This window comes from Oxyura jamaicensis, chromosome 9, assembly GCF_011077185.1.
Source record: "Oxyura jamaicensis isolate SHBP4307 breed ruddy duck chromosome 9, BPBGC_Ojam_1.0, whole genome shotgun sequence".
NCBI lineage: Eukaryota > Metazoa > Chordata > Aves > Anseriformes > Anatidae > Oxyura > Oxyura jamaicensis.
This window is the reverse complement of record NC_048901.1, coordinates 9,205,550-9,220,153: the sequence shown is the minus strand read 5'-3', so window position 1 is coordinate 9,220,153 and position 14,604 is coordinate 9,205,550. Positions and strand designations below refer to the sequence as shown.

The following is a 14,604-nucleotide window of genomic DNA, read 5'->3' as shown; positions in this document are numbered from 1 at the left end:
GAAAACAGAGTGGAACATGGAGATTGCCGTTTGAACCGAGCACGCTGGCGTTTGCTGGGGCACTGGTGGGTATTTCTACCGGTGTGCAGGTGGCTTGGAGAAACAGAAGGTGCACTGGGAAGTGGTGAGTCTTGGGGCTCACTAGCATGGGGGTGGGCCAGCTCCCAGGCTTTGAGGTAGGTGATGTTTACTTTGGAGAAAGTTGGGGAGCTCTCACCCTTCTCTCTTGTCCAACCCAGTGGAGGAAGGTACAGTGCAGATCCTGCAGCCAGCATCTCCCTTTGGGATCTGAGTGCTGTCAGGAGCCCACTCCTCTGCAGCCCCTTGTGAGGACAGGCATCACTGTGGTGGTCCAGCCTCTGAGCTCTCAGGGCAGTGTGAGGATGGCTCAGCCTAGCAAGAGAGAAGCAGCATTGTCAGGCGGATGTTTCTTCTTATAGTCAGCATTTTTTTCCAAGTGCTTTTTGAGGAAACTTTGGGCTTGGCAAGGGCCAGTGTGTGTGGAAAGTATTAAAATCTGCAGCTGTTTCAAAAAGGAAAGACCCGCATTAGAAATATATATAGCATTTTAAAAGCAATTTTAGTGCCCTGGAAAGGATTTCTAAAACAATGTAAACTCTTTGGATCAGTAAGAGTATTTATTTTGTGCTCTGTAGTAGCCTGGCAGTGGATGTGTAATGCTGCGTTTGTGAATTAATTGATGCTCACTGGTTGACCTAACTGCTACAAACCTGGGTTGTATGGAGACCTCAAGTATGTTCAAGCTGTGTAATTTTCCTGGCATCGAGATACAGAATAACCTGTCTTACAAGATTGCCGGACCATTTGTTTCCTGCATTTTAACTGTGTGTTTATCGCGTCGGGCTTTCTCAGCAAGAAGTGGGTTCCTGGGGGCTGTTTCCTGGGGAGAGAAGCGGGTTTCTCATGGTACCATACAGCACCATTTGCTGTTCCAAGGCAATACCTTCAGTCAGTAACATGGGGCTAAACCCTCAGCTCTGACTTCTCTGCTCTCTGTCTTTCTGAGCTACAGCCTCAGATTATTTTGATGTAGCTGTTGGTATTCAAAATCTGTCCTCAGCAAAGGAAGCAAATGTATTTGACGAAGTAGAATGAAGTGCATGTGGATTAAATACATACCCTTATGTATGCATAGTATGTGAGTGAGCATATGGGACTGTGTATGCTGGTATGTCAATCTAGTTATAAAGCAGTAAAAAAAAAAAAGGCAGTGTGCGTAGACAGTTTTGGCACTCCAGCCCTGGGAAATGGCAGCCAGCCAGAGTGTACTGAGGCAGAGCCAAGACTATCTGAAGAATACCAAATGCTGGAGTTGGATATAGCTCCCTCTTCGCTCTAGATTCCCTCTTCATCCTGTGTGCCTGCAGCTTGTCAGCTCTGTGCCAGGTAGAGGCAGATAATTTCACAAAGCAGAATCGGAGACGGGGGCAGATAGGCTGTGGTGTGAGCGTGCTTGTGATCAAATATCAAATGAAAAGCAACTGAAATCTGACCTCAGTGAGTTTAACTGTTATGTTCACCGAGTCTTTGTTAGACTTTGAGATGCTTGTTCAGTCATAAGTTATTTATTGGTTTTGGTATTGTGATAGCACCGGAGACAAGGATGAAACCCCACCCCAGTGTGGGTTATGCATTGTGATGGTTTAATCTTGATAAGTTCCGCTTGCTTATGTGAATGAAATTGTTAAGCACTTCCAGCAGAGGGCACTAAGATTACTGATCTCAAATTGCAGTGGTTTTTTGTATGGATATGTACTGGGAGAGCATGAAAGATGCCTGGAAGTAAAATGTGTGCTTCACCCCTCCCCTCTCCTTGTTTTGTAGACTATCATAAAAGAGGGGATGCTGATGAAACAGACCAGCTCCTTCCAGCGCTGGAAGAGACGATATTTTAAGCTGCGAGGACGAACTCTCTACTATGCAAAAACTGCTAAGGTAAGGTCTTGAAAATATTATACCATTCCAAGGGAAGACAAAAGTCAGTGTTGGACCCTCGGAGGCAGATGGGTGTCTATGAGAAGGCAGCCCTCAGTTCAGAAAGGATCACATGCTCTGAAATCACTCTTCTTCAGTTTTTGCAGCTGCTAGAAGCTCCCTGTGTTTTGCCTCACATTTTGACATCCTGTTTTATTTTTTATTTTTTTAAGAAAAGCATCATGTGGACCTGTGATACTGATTTTCCACCTTTTTTTTTAATCCCTTGGTGCGTTTTATTAGGGAATGGGCACTGAATGAATAGAAGCTGAAATAGAAGTGAGAAAATATGAAAAGAAGAAATGGAGGGGAACTTATCACACAACCTTAAGGCGGCCATGCATCTGGTTTAGTACGTTCATAGTTCACTAGATATCATTCTGGCTCCTTTCACAAGAACTGAGCCTACTGTTTTTTTGTTGCTTTTTTTGTTTGTTTGTTTAAGTAGGTCTGTAGTAAAAGTCAAGTCGTTGCATTTGCTGACTGAAGACAGGCAAATGTGAGCACCTCTGTTTGGAACTAGACTTCATGTTGCTGGTGCTGGGCCTTTCCTACAGGTCACAAAAGGCTCTGATGGAGTGTGCTAGGCAGACATACAGGCATGTCCCTTTGAATCAATCGAAGAATCATAGAATGGTTTGGGTTGGAAGGGATCTTTAAGATCATCTAATTCCAACCTCCCAGCCATGGGCAGGGACACCTCCCAGCAGACCAGGTTGCCCAAGGCCTCATCTAACCTGGTCTTGAACACCTCCAGGGATGGGGCATCCACAGCTTCTCTGGGCAACCTGTGCCAGTGCCTCACCACCCTCAGAGTAAATAGTTTCTTCTTAATATCTAACCTAAACTTACCCCTTTTTAGTTTAAAGCCATTACTCCTTGTCCTATTGCTACACCCCCTCAGCTCTCCTGTAGTCTCCTTTAGGCACTGGCAGGCTGCTGTGAGGTCTCTCTGGAGCCTTCTCTCCTCCAGGCTCCAAGCCCAACTCCCTCAGCCTTTGTAGAAGAGGTGCTCCAGCCCCTTGATCATTTTTGTGGCCCTCCTCTGGCCTCATTTTAATAGTTCCTTATACTTCTTGTGCTGGGGGCTCCAGAGCTGAGCTAAGCACAGCAGGTGGGGTCTCACAGGAGCAGAGCAGAGGGGGAGAATCACCTCCCTTGCCCTTCTGCTTTTGGTGCAGCCCTGGATATGGGTGCCTTTCTGGGCTGCAAGCGCCATGTTGCTGGCTCATGTCAGTCTTCTCATCTGCCAACACCCCCACATCCATCTCCTCAGGCTGCTCTCAATCCACTAATTGTCCAGCCTGTATTTGTGTTTAGGGTTGCCCTGGCCCAGATACAGGACCTTGCATTTGGCCTTGTTGAACCTCATGAGGTTTGCACAGGCCCACCCCTCAGGCCTGTCCAGGTCCCTCTGGATGGCATCCCTTTCCTCCGGTGTGTCTACCACACCATGCAGCTTGGTGTTGTCGGCAAACTTGATGGGGGTACTCTCAATCCCACTGTCCATGTCACCACCAGAGATGTTAAACAGCGCTGGTCCCAGTACTGACCCCTGAGGAACACCGCTCATCACTGATCTGCACCTGGACACTGAGCCGTTGACCACAACCCTTTGAGTGCAACCATCCAGCCAGCTCCTTACATACCGAGTGCTTCATCCCGCAAACCCATGTCTCTCCAATTTAGAGACAAGGGTGTCATGGGGGACAGTGTCAAATGCTTTGCACAAGTACAACTGATGTAGATGACATCAGTTGCTCTTCCCTTATCTACCAATGCCGTAACCCCACTGTAGAAGGCCACCAGATTTGTCAGGCACAATCTGCCTTTAGTGAAGCCATGTTGGCCGTCACCAATCGCCTCCTTATTTTCCATGTGCCTTAGCAGAGTTTCCAGCAGGATCTGCTCCATGACTTTGCCAGGCACAGAAGTGAGACCAACTGGCCTGTAGTTCCCCAGGTCTTCCTTTTTTCCCTTTTTAAAAATGGGGGTTATATTTCCCCTCTTCCTGTCAGTGGGAAGCGGATCAGCTGTGTATACATTGGATTCCCTGATTCATTGGGGTTTGAATTTTTTCTTTCCAGTCCATTATTTTTGATGAGGTGGATCTGACAGATGCCAGTGTGGCAGAATCCAGCACTAAGAATGTCAACAACAGCTTCACGGTAAGCTTAAAGATTTTTGCATTATTTTCCTTTCTTCTTGCATCTTTCAACCACATCTCTTTTGCATAGGTCAAAAACATACAAACAATCTTCACAGCCTCTTTTACTTACGCAAAAACTCATAAACTTTTTTTCCTTATAGCAACCATAACTCATCTCCGTGCACATGGGAAATACTTCAGTTTACTATGTATGGTGCTAAAATTTTGTATTCTGGGAAGCTCTTACCTATAAGCTAGGAGGATTTGATAGAATCCATTTACACAGCAGGACAAAAAAATTTATTATGCTGAGGGAGTTGGGGGTGATGGTGATGTTTATGCTGGAGGTCTTGCTAAAGGAATTTAGTTTTCCCTTCAGGCCTGAAAATATGTAAACTTCTTTCTCTGACTTTATTTGTGTGTGGATGTATGTGTGTTTATATATGCTCACTATATATAGTGGCAAAGCAAAAGGAGGAACAGAAAGAAGCCACTGTGAAATCAGTTTAGGATACTTGTTAGATGTGAAAAATACGCCAAATATTTGCAATTTGGAAAGGTGGTGGTTTCACTGCTTCATTTTCCCTGAGCTTAGCAACTGGGAGAAAAGACACAGTCATTTCTGGGGTGCAGGTGCTGCCTGAGCTCCATTCTGGGGGAATGCCTGGTGTGCAGGACAGGAGTTGCAGCCTGGTTGCTCTTGGCAGTGCTTCTGCTATGGATGAGAAAAGCCAGCAACAGCGGCCGTTCAAGGCAAGTGTTAAGCAGCAGTGTGATGAGCTTTGGGGCCGGCTGACAGCAGTAGCCTCCATGCAGCCTCCTGAGGGCTTGAGAAGGAAAAGGGAGGAGGGAGTGGAGAAAGGAAATGGTGTTGGTCTAAGGCAAGGTGAAGGGGGGAGCAATCCAGGTGGAGGAAGGAAGCTGATCCTGCAGGTGGTGACCAAGGCTGAGCAGCATGGCTTGCTCTGGTAGCAGCGACCCACTGCTTTAAACAGGCACATCTAGCAAAGGTTATTTCCATTACATAACTATAACTTGTTGCTTTGAAGTACCTGGGTAAAGCAGCTGCCACACCATCCCTATGCCCATATTAACCCCAACACTTTCTGTAAGTTTGAAAACACTTTCTACGTCAGTGGTTGGACAATTTGGAGGCCCATCTGCATCTGACACTAAATACTGATAACAGGTATCAGTTTGTGTGCACAGAGAGAAGGATTTTATGGTGTTTTCTGTAGGGAATACATTTTCAAGATTATGGAGCTATTTTCCTGTTAATAATACCCTTTCTCTAGGGTCTTGCTTTAGTTTTTGCATATGTAAAATAAGGGTGCTTTTTCAGGTTAAGAAAATTTTCTGGTTTGTTTATTGTTGTAGTTGGGAGAGAGCTAATTTCTGCCAAAGACACTGGATGTAGGCACAGGAGGAAACACTGTGTTTGCTCTCTCAAATTGCCTCCAAGTCCAGCAGTGAGGAGTTACTCCCATGACTACACTATCAGGCTCCTCCAGTTCCTGCTTTCCCTTCCCTAAGGGGTGAAAGGGTATAGGGTTATTTTGACACTCAAGCAGCAGAGATAGTTTGCGCTGTCTCCAGCTGATTGCTGTATCATGGGTGCTCAGGTAAACTACAGGGAAAACATCCCTCCTCTCTTAACTTCTGTCTACTCCATCTGTCATTGCTTATAGAGGGGTTTGACTGTGGTTTACCATGAGCTATAAAAATACTCTGAAAATCAAAAGGTTGGCTAGTGTTGCTGCTCTTGGTCTGCCACATCACTGTGTCAGTGCTTTGGATTCCTTGCAGTCTCGCAATTTTCTCTCGGTTTTCTTTGAGACCACACTGTTTCCCCTCTGAATCTTCCCAGATCGGTTTATTTCTAAAATTCAAAGTTCTTTGACTCATTTTTTTCCTGATTCAAATCAGTGGTATTCAGTACTGTGTTTTTGTCCTAAACTGGAAATGTCAAACATACGGTGTTGTAAAACAGTTATTTTGGGAGTTGCACATGCTCTGGTTTTCTTTCTGTTTCTTTTTCTTCAAGAGAGACTGGTATTTTTGGATTTAGGAAAGACTGGTTTCTTTCTGAGGAAACTCATCCACTCTTCAGGCATCTACACTGCTTCAGGCAGAGGTTCTGCAGGGCTGGAGATATTTGACTTAGTTCATAAAGTGGTATAAACTCACACTTGGTATTGTCTGCTTCTTCTATATTTGTTGTCTGGATTACCTAATCTTTGCACTAAGATAATTTGCATTATGCAGCCACTCTGAGTCTCCAAGCTGGGCTTTTTGGTGGACTCTCATCACTGTGACTTGTTCTCTTTTCAGTCTTCACGACTTTCATTGGTCAGTTCTTGATTCTACTTTGAATGGAGCAATACAACTGAAGGCATTAGGGAGTTGATCAGCTCAGAGAGTTGCATGAGTGACAATCCTTAGGTACTAACAAAAGAGGCAAAAAACAAAAACTCTGGATAAAGCACTTAGGAGTGATAGAAAAATAAGGTTAAAAACAAAGATGACAGTAAACCTTTTACATAGTACATAAATCTGACAGCTAATTTGTTTGCTAGAGCAGGCAGGAGAGACAGAGAAGTGATATTAAGATGAAGACCTCTTCCTTTAAAAAGAAGAGAATGTAATATGGGTTCCACTGTTGTTTACTTAGTCTTTCAGTGAATGTATCCTGTTTGCACTGTCAGAACAGTTTAAAGGACTGCTACCCAAAGTTAAATGGATGCATGACCATAAAATGATCTGGGAGCATGCGACTAGGGGATCTCTGAGCTTAAGACGTTGTGCAGCTGCATCCCCTGAGAGGTGTAAGGAAAAGCTTTATGTTTAGCTATTGTTCCTTTAGGTCAAGAACAGTGGCTGCAGAGTTATTTAGCAGGAAGCCTCAAGGAACAAATCACATAGCAACCCCACAGCAGGCCTCCCTTCTCTCAGGAGGATTGTAGATGTAATATTTGCCAGTTCCGTTACATCTCTGCCCTTCTAAAACATCTGTCTACAAGTTAAATTCTTTTTAGATGTCTGAGCTGAAAGTGACTGATTCTTTGCATGTATTATCCCCTAGAACTTGGAGTACAGTTCTTCCACCAGTGGATTTTGCTTCAGTTGCTATCTTACACAGTGCCTCAGAGAAGATCTGCTGTGGTACAAACCCAAGGATAACCACGTTATGCACTCTTAAGCTTTGTGGTGGCACCACAGCGGTCTTCCTGGTGAATTTTTCAGTGAATAGTCACTTCTAGCTAGTTTCCATGGTGTACCAGATGTAGTTTTCTCTTCTCTCTGCAGCATGTGGTTGGAAAGGTTACATTCTCTAGACACAAAAGGATGATTGCCATTGCAGATATAAGAATCGGTGTAGTGAAGTATTTTGCAACGCTAAAACTACCTAGTAGTTTATCTAAACCTCCAGGCACCATTTTGTCTTACTGAGAACAGGGTAGAACTCTCTGTTCTTTGTTATACCAGCATTAAAAAAAACTTTTCACTTCCTTTGGGAATCTTCAGTAATACCCATGCCCAGCATGGCTGGGAGTTCTCCATTCCCTTGACTCTGGACAGAACGCAGAGCTTCTATCGTTTATGGCCTTAGTTTGGTGGGACATGCTTATTTAAAATTTCTGCCTTGTTCCTATGGATTTCACCTTGTTTGAGAATGGTGTGTGAAAGTTGGACAGTTCTAGACCCAAACAGGTGACATAGCGCCCTTGTGTTGGGACAGGAGATTAGTCCTTTGGTCTATTAAGAATAATCACCAGCATCTCTCTTTGTTGCAAAGATTTTAGCTAAATCACCATTGCCTGAACATTTCTTGCTTTTCAGTAAAGCATTATTATTTTCAGAGCAGATTTCCAGATCTTTTTGGTATCTCTGCAAAAGTGCTGGCAGGCTTTATCACTTTACCACAGTGTGGAGAAATCTCCACGTGTTCTATAAGGTTCCAAAGGAATCAATCCTGCTGCTTTCAGCGGGATGGGCCCAACTGATGGAGTGAGTCCTTATCAGTTCATTGACCCTTCCCTGGCTTGTGCAGGATTTATGTGGAGCTGAAGGGGAGACATCTAATACGTTTATTATTTAATAATAATGAACAATACCTGTCATAAACAGGAGGGGGCCTAGGAAGGCCATCAGATCTTTTCAGGTACATATGTTCTGTTTCAGTATATTTTTCATGTGTTGTTTTTGTGAATGTTTTCCAGTTACTGATAGCAATTGGTGATGTGGACTTTTACCCTCATTCATGTAACTTTTTACATTCAACAACATTTCAACATTCACTTCCCATCCCATCTTACTCAGAGCTCTGAGATCCCATGAGAGAAAGCTGCTGTCTGTGGAGAGAGATGTGGGTAGTTCGATTTCTTCTTTCTGCTGCTTTAGTGGAAGTTAAGTTTGGACACAGCATGCTGTTAAGCACCAGGAGCCATGCTGTTGGTCCCTCCTCCATAGTTAAAGGCTCCTCACTGGAAGAGGTGGAGCCTGAACTCCTGTGCTCCTGTAAACCCTTTTCTATTGGGAAGTACCTCTCAGCCACAGACAGGAAGCAGCATATTATTACAGTCAGTGCCTGCCTCTCCATTTCACTGCTGCCAGAAGGAAACTTATCCCAGCTCGTCCTTAAGCAGACAGCTAATCAGCTTGTGGCAAGTGGAACATAGCTCAGGAAGACTGGCCACAGAGGGGACTAATCCTATTAATCGCATGTCAAGCAACCTATTTAGTCTTTTTTTCTAGGAGAGTAGGCTGCTCTGGACACTAGTCTAGAGGAAGATTGAACATTAAAGGTAAGAGCAGGAGTCTTTAAGTTTTCTGGACTTGAGAAAAATAGCACCTGTGCCAGCCTAGCAAATCATCAGGAGCTCAGATTCTTTGGAGTAAGTGTGCTGCAAGCTCTTACTGTTCAAGTGATCTCTCCTGTATGGATTTATGTAGATAAGTTCTTCAGAATGGGGGTAAAGGTAAATGTGCCTGCAGTGCTGTAGGAAATGCTGCACCCATCAGTTAAGAAACACTGTTTATTAACTGATGATTCACCCTAACCTGTGTCACAGGAGAGAGGAAGTGTTGAGATTAGGGTAATATCTCTCCATCAGAGCGCTTGCATGACTGGAGGCAACTATGGTTGTGGCAGGTTGAGGAATAGAGAATTGCTGGTGCTCCTGAATGAGAGCATGCTGTCATCCCTGGGAAGCAATGTGGATGTCACTCTCCAGCCATATGGAAGCCTGAGGTGTGCTACAATTTTTATTATTACTAATTTGTTACTTAGATCTGACTTTATTCAGCAGCAAAGATGCCAATTTCTGTCTTGTGAAGTTTTATGTGACTGTCTGATCTCCTTCAGACTATGTTTTTGCTGTATTGTCCCAGGACTTGTTGCTGCTGTGGCAAAATAGCATGAATCTTCATTTTGGGGTAACTACCCTGTCCTAAAAACTCAGGGCAAAGTGCTTGAGCTTTAACAAAAGATAAAAGTGCTGAAGGTGCTTCCTGATGAGGAGAGTGTGTTGTTGTCTGCAAATTCATTTCACAATGAAGTGAAAGTGCCTTTGCCTTTTCTGTGGCTTTGTGTCAAATTAAATTATTTGTGTTAGTGTTTTTAATATTAAGAGTTTGTTGTTGACGGAGTGAACAGAGCTGCTGAAGCTGCATGTCAGACAAAGTCTGCTGCTCGTGTTCAGTTCAGGACCTGTGTGCCTATAAAGCACAGAACTCAAAGCAGAGGAACTTGAAACAAGACGAACTAGAAACAGGAGGAACCTGGATCAGAGGTTACTTGTGCTGGTTTGAAATATAAGCCTCAGGAAAGGGCATGTGACTTACTTTTTACGAGGAGAAAGAATATAAGACCTTTTGTTACAAGCTGTTTGCAGAAAGTCAGGCTTGGACTCTTCAAGCTTGGGCTCACAGGAGTCAGGGAAAACTGTGTGGTTTGACACTTGCACAGGTTCCTTGTCTGCCCCATGTGGCCTCAGCCTTTTGAAAAAGATGGACCGTAAAACTACGCTGCAGAGAGTAACCGGGCTTCCTAATGAGGGAGGGCATCTTCCCCTGCTTCCTCAGCATGGGGCTGAGAGACCTACAGGGAAGATGACAGCTCTCAGAAGTGGGCAAAAAGACTTACTAATTTTGGGACACACATCGTTACGTAGGGGAACCACCAAGTGTCCTGGGGGAGGTGGTTCCTCACCCCACTCCTTCGTACACAGTCTTGGATTGCCTTGTTAAGGTTTGGAGAAGCAAAGATTAGAAAAGGAGGTCTCACGAACAGGACGGTTCTTCCCCACTCCTTTTTAAGCTGTCTTCTCTAAATTGGAAAAAATGACAGTGCACATTGGAAAGTCAGGCTTTGCTGGGGGTTGTTGTCTCTTCCACACCCATGTGTGTACACGTTCAGAAATCGTACACTCTGCTAGTGCACTTACTCTGTTTATATTGGCAGCTGTCAGAATTTCCTTTATAAGCAACTGAAAATATGACTAAAGCCATGAATTGCCATGTCTAGAGTCTCTCTGCTTTTTTTCCCCCCTCCCTTCATTAAGTGCAGTTCGGTCCCCATTTCCTGTCAGAATCACTGCAATTTCAAAATACTTTGCTATTTTAGTAGTTTGTAATCCAGACTTCAGTACTTCAGTACTTTTTTTTTTTCAGCTTGAGAAAAAGCCCTTTGGTAAACAGACCCTTCTGAGTCACTGTTAGTCAGTGAAAATAGTCATTTAAAATCCTTTCATGTCAAGTATTTTTGAGACTCTTAATCCAGTCTCCTGCAGGAACTGGTCAGTAGTCTGCTCACACCAGAGAAGGAAAAAGTCTGGAGAAAAGCACATCTAAGTGAGGACAAACGCGGAAGAGTTGGAGAGCCTGGAAGAAGTTGCCCTGGGTGGGGAGATCTGGTGATTATTGCTGCATGTTACAGAATGACTCAAAAACATGCTAGGAGATTTCTTAAAAAAGATGAAGCTACTGTAAGAGAAAGAGGTCAGTCTGCGAATTATGAACGTTTTTTGTGAGACAGGATAGAGAGCTGGAAAGTGAAACGTACTGCTTGTGAAGAGCTTTTTTTTCCCGAGGTGAAAGTTTACTGCTTTGAAATTAGTGTCTGTTATTGCCCGTGTGCCTGAACAATGGGAGCTTTTGTTTGGTATCTGTTTGCTCTTTGTAACCTTCGTGCTGTGTTTGGTGCTTTATCCACCTTCCTGAACAAGTCTGCAGATTCTGGTGCCTTCTCCCCCTTCCAGGTGAGGACACAAAGGCAGAAAAACCTGTGGTAAACAAGAGGTTGTTTGAGAACACGACGGGTTTGTTTTTACATAGGAGCTGCTCTAGAAGAAAGACTCTTTGTTATGTGCGTCCTTATTCTGGTTGTTTTTATGGACAAGGAGAAGCTTGCTAATAATAATCACAGCAATGAGGTCTCTGTCCAGTTGCCGTGCTTGTGATGGTTTCACTGCTGCACACAAAACAAGACTGGTTGTTGCAGGGTACCCAGCGTGGAAAGCTGTTGGCTTCCTCAGGCTGTTGAAAGCTGTTCCTCTCCTTTTGTGCTAGCTACCAGCCTCTTCTCAATGCAGCTGAGGATAGAGGTCTGTGAGGAGCTGCTACTAACAGTAAGCTGTCAGTAACAAGTCATTTTCCTACCGTAGACAAGGTCTTTTGTTTCTCAGTCTTGTGATTTATTAGCTGCTAGCCTTGATGTGTATGAGACCACTGAGACAGCAGCCCTAGCCCTGGTGAACACTGACCTACCCTTCTGTTCTTCATGGTTTTGCTTCTTTTTGGATGAACAGGAAGGTTTCTCTGAAATACCCTTTACCTTCCCAAATGTGCTGCTCTTTCTGAACAGTATAGTTGTGCTTGGGAACTCTTCCTGGCAGGACTGCATCCTTTGGAGAATAGATGAAGACAAGATGTATGTGTGCATCTGCTGCGTGAAGAGGAGGGTGGGTGGGTGATGGAGCTGTCCTAATGTGCTTTGGCACTTGGCATGCCAGCCCTATGGATTCCCAGTTTCTCTTTCTTCATCCACGTGGAATTCTAGTGATTAGTATGCACACTTTATTTTTTTTCTGCATTTCATACCTGCTAACATTGACAAGGTTATTGCATACTCTAGGTTTGGACAGCTACGAAGTGGTTACAGAAGTCCTAAAATCTCCCCGTCTGTGCTCCTCTTACCGATTGCCAAGAACAGGAATGTGCCTTGTTTAGGAATAGAGTTTCCAGAGGCATGTAGGAATGTGACCCTGGTATGAGAGATGATCGTTTTCCCAGGGAATGCTCTGTCTGGTCTGCTTTCCCACTGCAGCATCAGGGAAGATGGGGACTGGGAGAAAGCACAGATGGAGGGTCAGCAGGAGTGAACCGTATCTGCGGGTACAGCAAAGCAGCAGTAAGTGCCAATGGCAGGGCTCAGAGAAGATGCTCTTTGTAGCGTGCAGCCACCTGAACCTAATCATGTAAAAATGTTCCTGAAGAGTCATAGTCCAGTGTCATATGAGAAGCTTCTTTGTTCTTCCCCCTTTAGGATAGCATCCAGGTTTCAAGGAGAGAGGATTGGTAGGATTTGGGTGTGCACTGAGGTTTGTAAATATTCCGTGATGATTAGGTCTAGGGAGCTCTAACTGATCTAAGCACTGAGTTATCAGGGCTGAATTTGCTGGCAAAACTGAAGGCTGAGCTGCAAATGGGAAGAGGGATGCTGTCCGTGGAGGAAGGCAAGCCTCAGTCCCCCGTGAGTCTTAAGTGTTGATACTCGTATTATTTCTCTCTTCCAGATTCCAGAGACCTCCTAAAATCTTGTTGCATTGCTGCCTAAGGCCTTCCTTTCCTAATGTTTGGCTCCACATTGTTTCAGAAACTGACGTCAGGCTTTTAAGATTTTAGTGGTAAAGGACTGGTTTGAGTCTGAAACTCAGTCTTTAATTTTTCTTTCTTCTCTCTTTTTCATGGAATCATGGAATGGATAGGGTTGGAAGAGACTTTAAAGACAATCTCATTCCAACCCTGCTGCATGGGCAGGGACAACTTTTACTAGACCAGGTTGCCCAAAGCCCCATCCAGCCTGGCCTTCCTTTTAACCTTGTGCATTTGCTGAGGGAGTAGCACTTATGTTAGCTACACTTTTTGCCCTCTGTGAGTTCAGCAGCCGTGTTCAAAATGTGTAGTGACTTTGCTGGTTTGTGAATCTTCCTGAAGAGCCAGGTGAGGTGTTTTTACACGTCGTTGTTCATTTAACTGTCATTGTTGCCAGAACAGGAGCTGAAGTGAATGAAATGGTTGGGTCCTCATGATAATCTCACACAACTTTCCTTCCTGAGTTTTTGGGTTCAAAGGATACCAAGAACTTACTCCAAAATATGGGAGCAGATGTAGTAGTTAGCTGCAGCTGGTGGACATTTTCCCTGCTTTTGCTGTATGTGATCAAGCCATTTTCTTAGCGCTTTTATTTTTGTGGTTGCAGTTCCTTGGCCTTCTGAGCTCCAGAAATTCCTGCTGTCCCTGTATCCAAATCCTCAACTGTTTTGAATAATCCAGGATCTCTTCAGGGGTTTTATGGCTAACACCTTTGAACATACGACTATATTTGAACAGGATGTGAGTAAAAGGAAGCCGTCAGAATGAGCAGGTGTTCTCATGCACCCACTTTCGGCTACTCTGAGAAACGTATCACATCAGAAAATCTATATTTAGCAGGGTTGTGTGCCCCCCCCCCCCACCAGTTCCCCCCACAGCATTTCTTCAGCAAGCACCGTGATTGGGCCAGTGTGATCTTAACTTGTTTTGCTGTCTTTTGTGGTCACTGAGCTCACCAGATCCACTCTGATAACAAACAGTCCAACTGCGTGTTTGGCCAGGCTGCCACTTCTCTGCTGAGAAGTTTCTGGGCAGCCAGAAAATGCTGAAGGAGGAAGTGAGCAGAGATGATAAAGTTGTCTGGTGGCAGCAAGACCAGAGAATGAAGATTATTCTCTGGCTGTTGGGTGGAGGAAGGTTGCTCAGTACAGGGAAACACCAAAAGGGTGAAGTATAGCAGATTTCTATTTAAAATTTGGTGTAATATAAGTAGTATTTTTTGGGCTGCCTTTCTAATCCAATTATTCACAGCTGTTCACTGGGGAAGGACATCCAGGCACATCCAGTCCATTTTTAGAATGTGAAATGAGAAATTTTCTTTGGTTGGCTCTGTTGTTTGCCAGCTGGCCTGATTCAAAATGTCAGAAAAATGGTGTTAGTTTTGGACGGGAGAGTGTGGGTCAACATGGAGGGGTAGGATTTACAGCCTGGTAAGAGGGCATGTGCTGGCTGAGGAAGAGATGGAGGAGATGAAGCTAAATTCTGGGAAAGTGTCAGGGGAATGTCAGTATTTGCACAAGGCAGTCGATGAAGGCATGGCTTTTTTTTTTTTTTTTTTTTTTTTTTTTTTTTTTTTTTTTTTTTTT

At 44.2% G+C, this 14,604-nt stretch overlaps 1 protein-coding gene across 6 annotated transcripts in view; it reads left to right on the top strand.

Moving 5' to 3' along the window:
• Positions 1 to 14,604, top strand: part of DGKD (diacylglycerol kinase delta) — a 64,702-nt gene that overhangs the window by 13,419 nt on the left and 36,679 nt on the right. For 4 of the 6 annotated variants that reach the window (XR_004753164.1, XM_035334363.1, XM_035334362.1 and 1 more), the window contains exons 2-3: positions 1,846 to 1,956; positions 4,083 to 4,163. Coding sequence is in view for 3 of the 6 variants with exons in the window: in XM_035334363.1 (XP_035190254.1) it covers positions 1,846 to 1,956; positions 4,083 to 4,163 (192 nt within the window). In the remaining 3 variants the exon portion in view is untranslated. Of the gene's footprint in view, positions 1 to 1,845; positions 1,957 to 4,082; positions 4,164 to 8,741; positions 8,950 to 9,247; positions 9,396 to 14,604 lie in introns of those variants that run through there. The other 2 variants (XM_035334365.1, XM_035334366.1) reach the window with 2 other exon arrangements.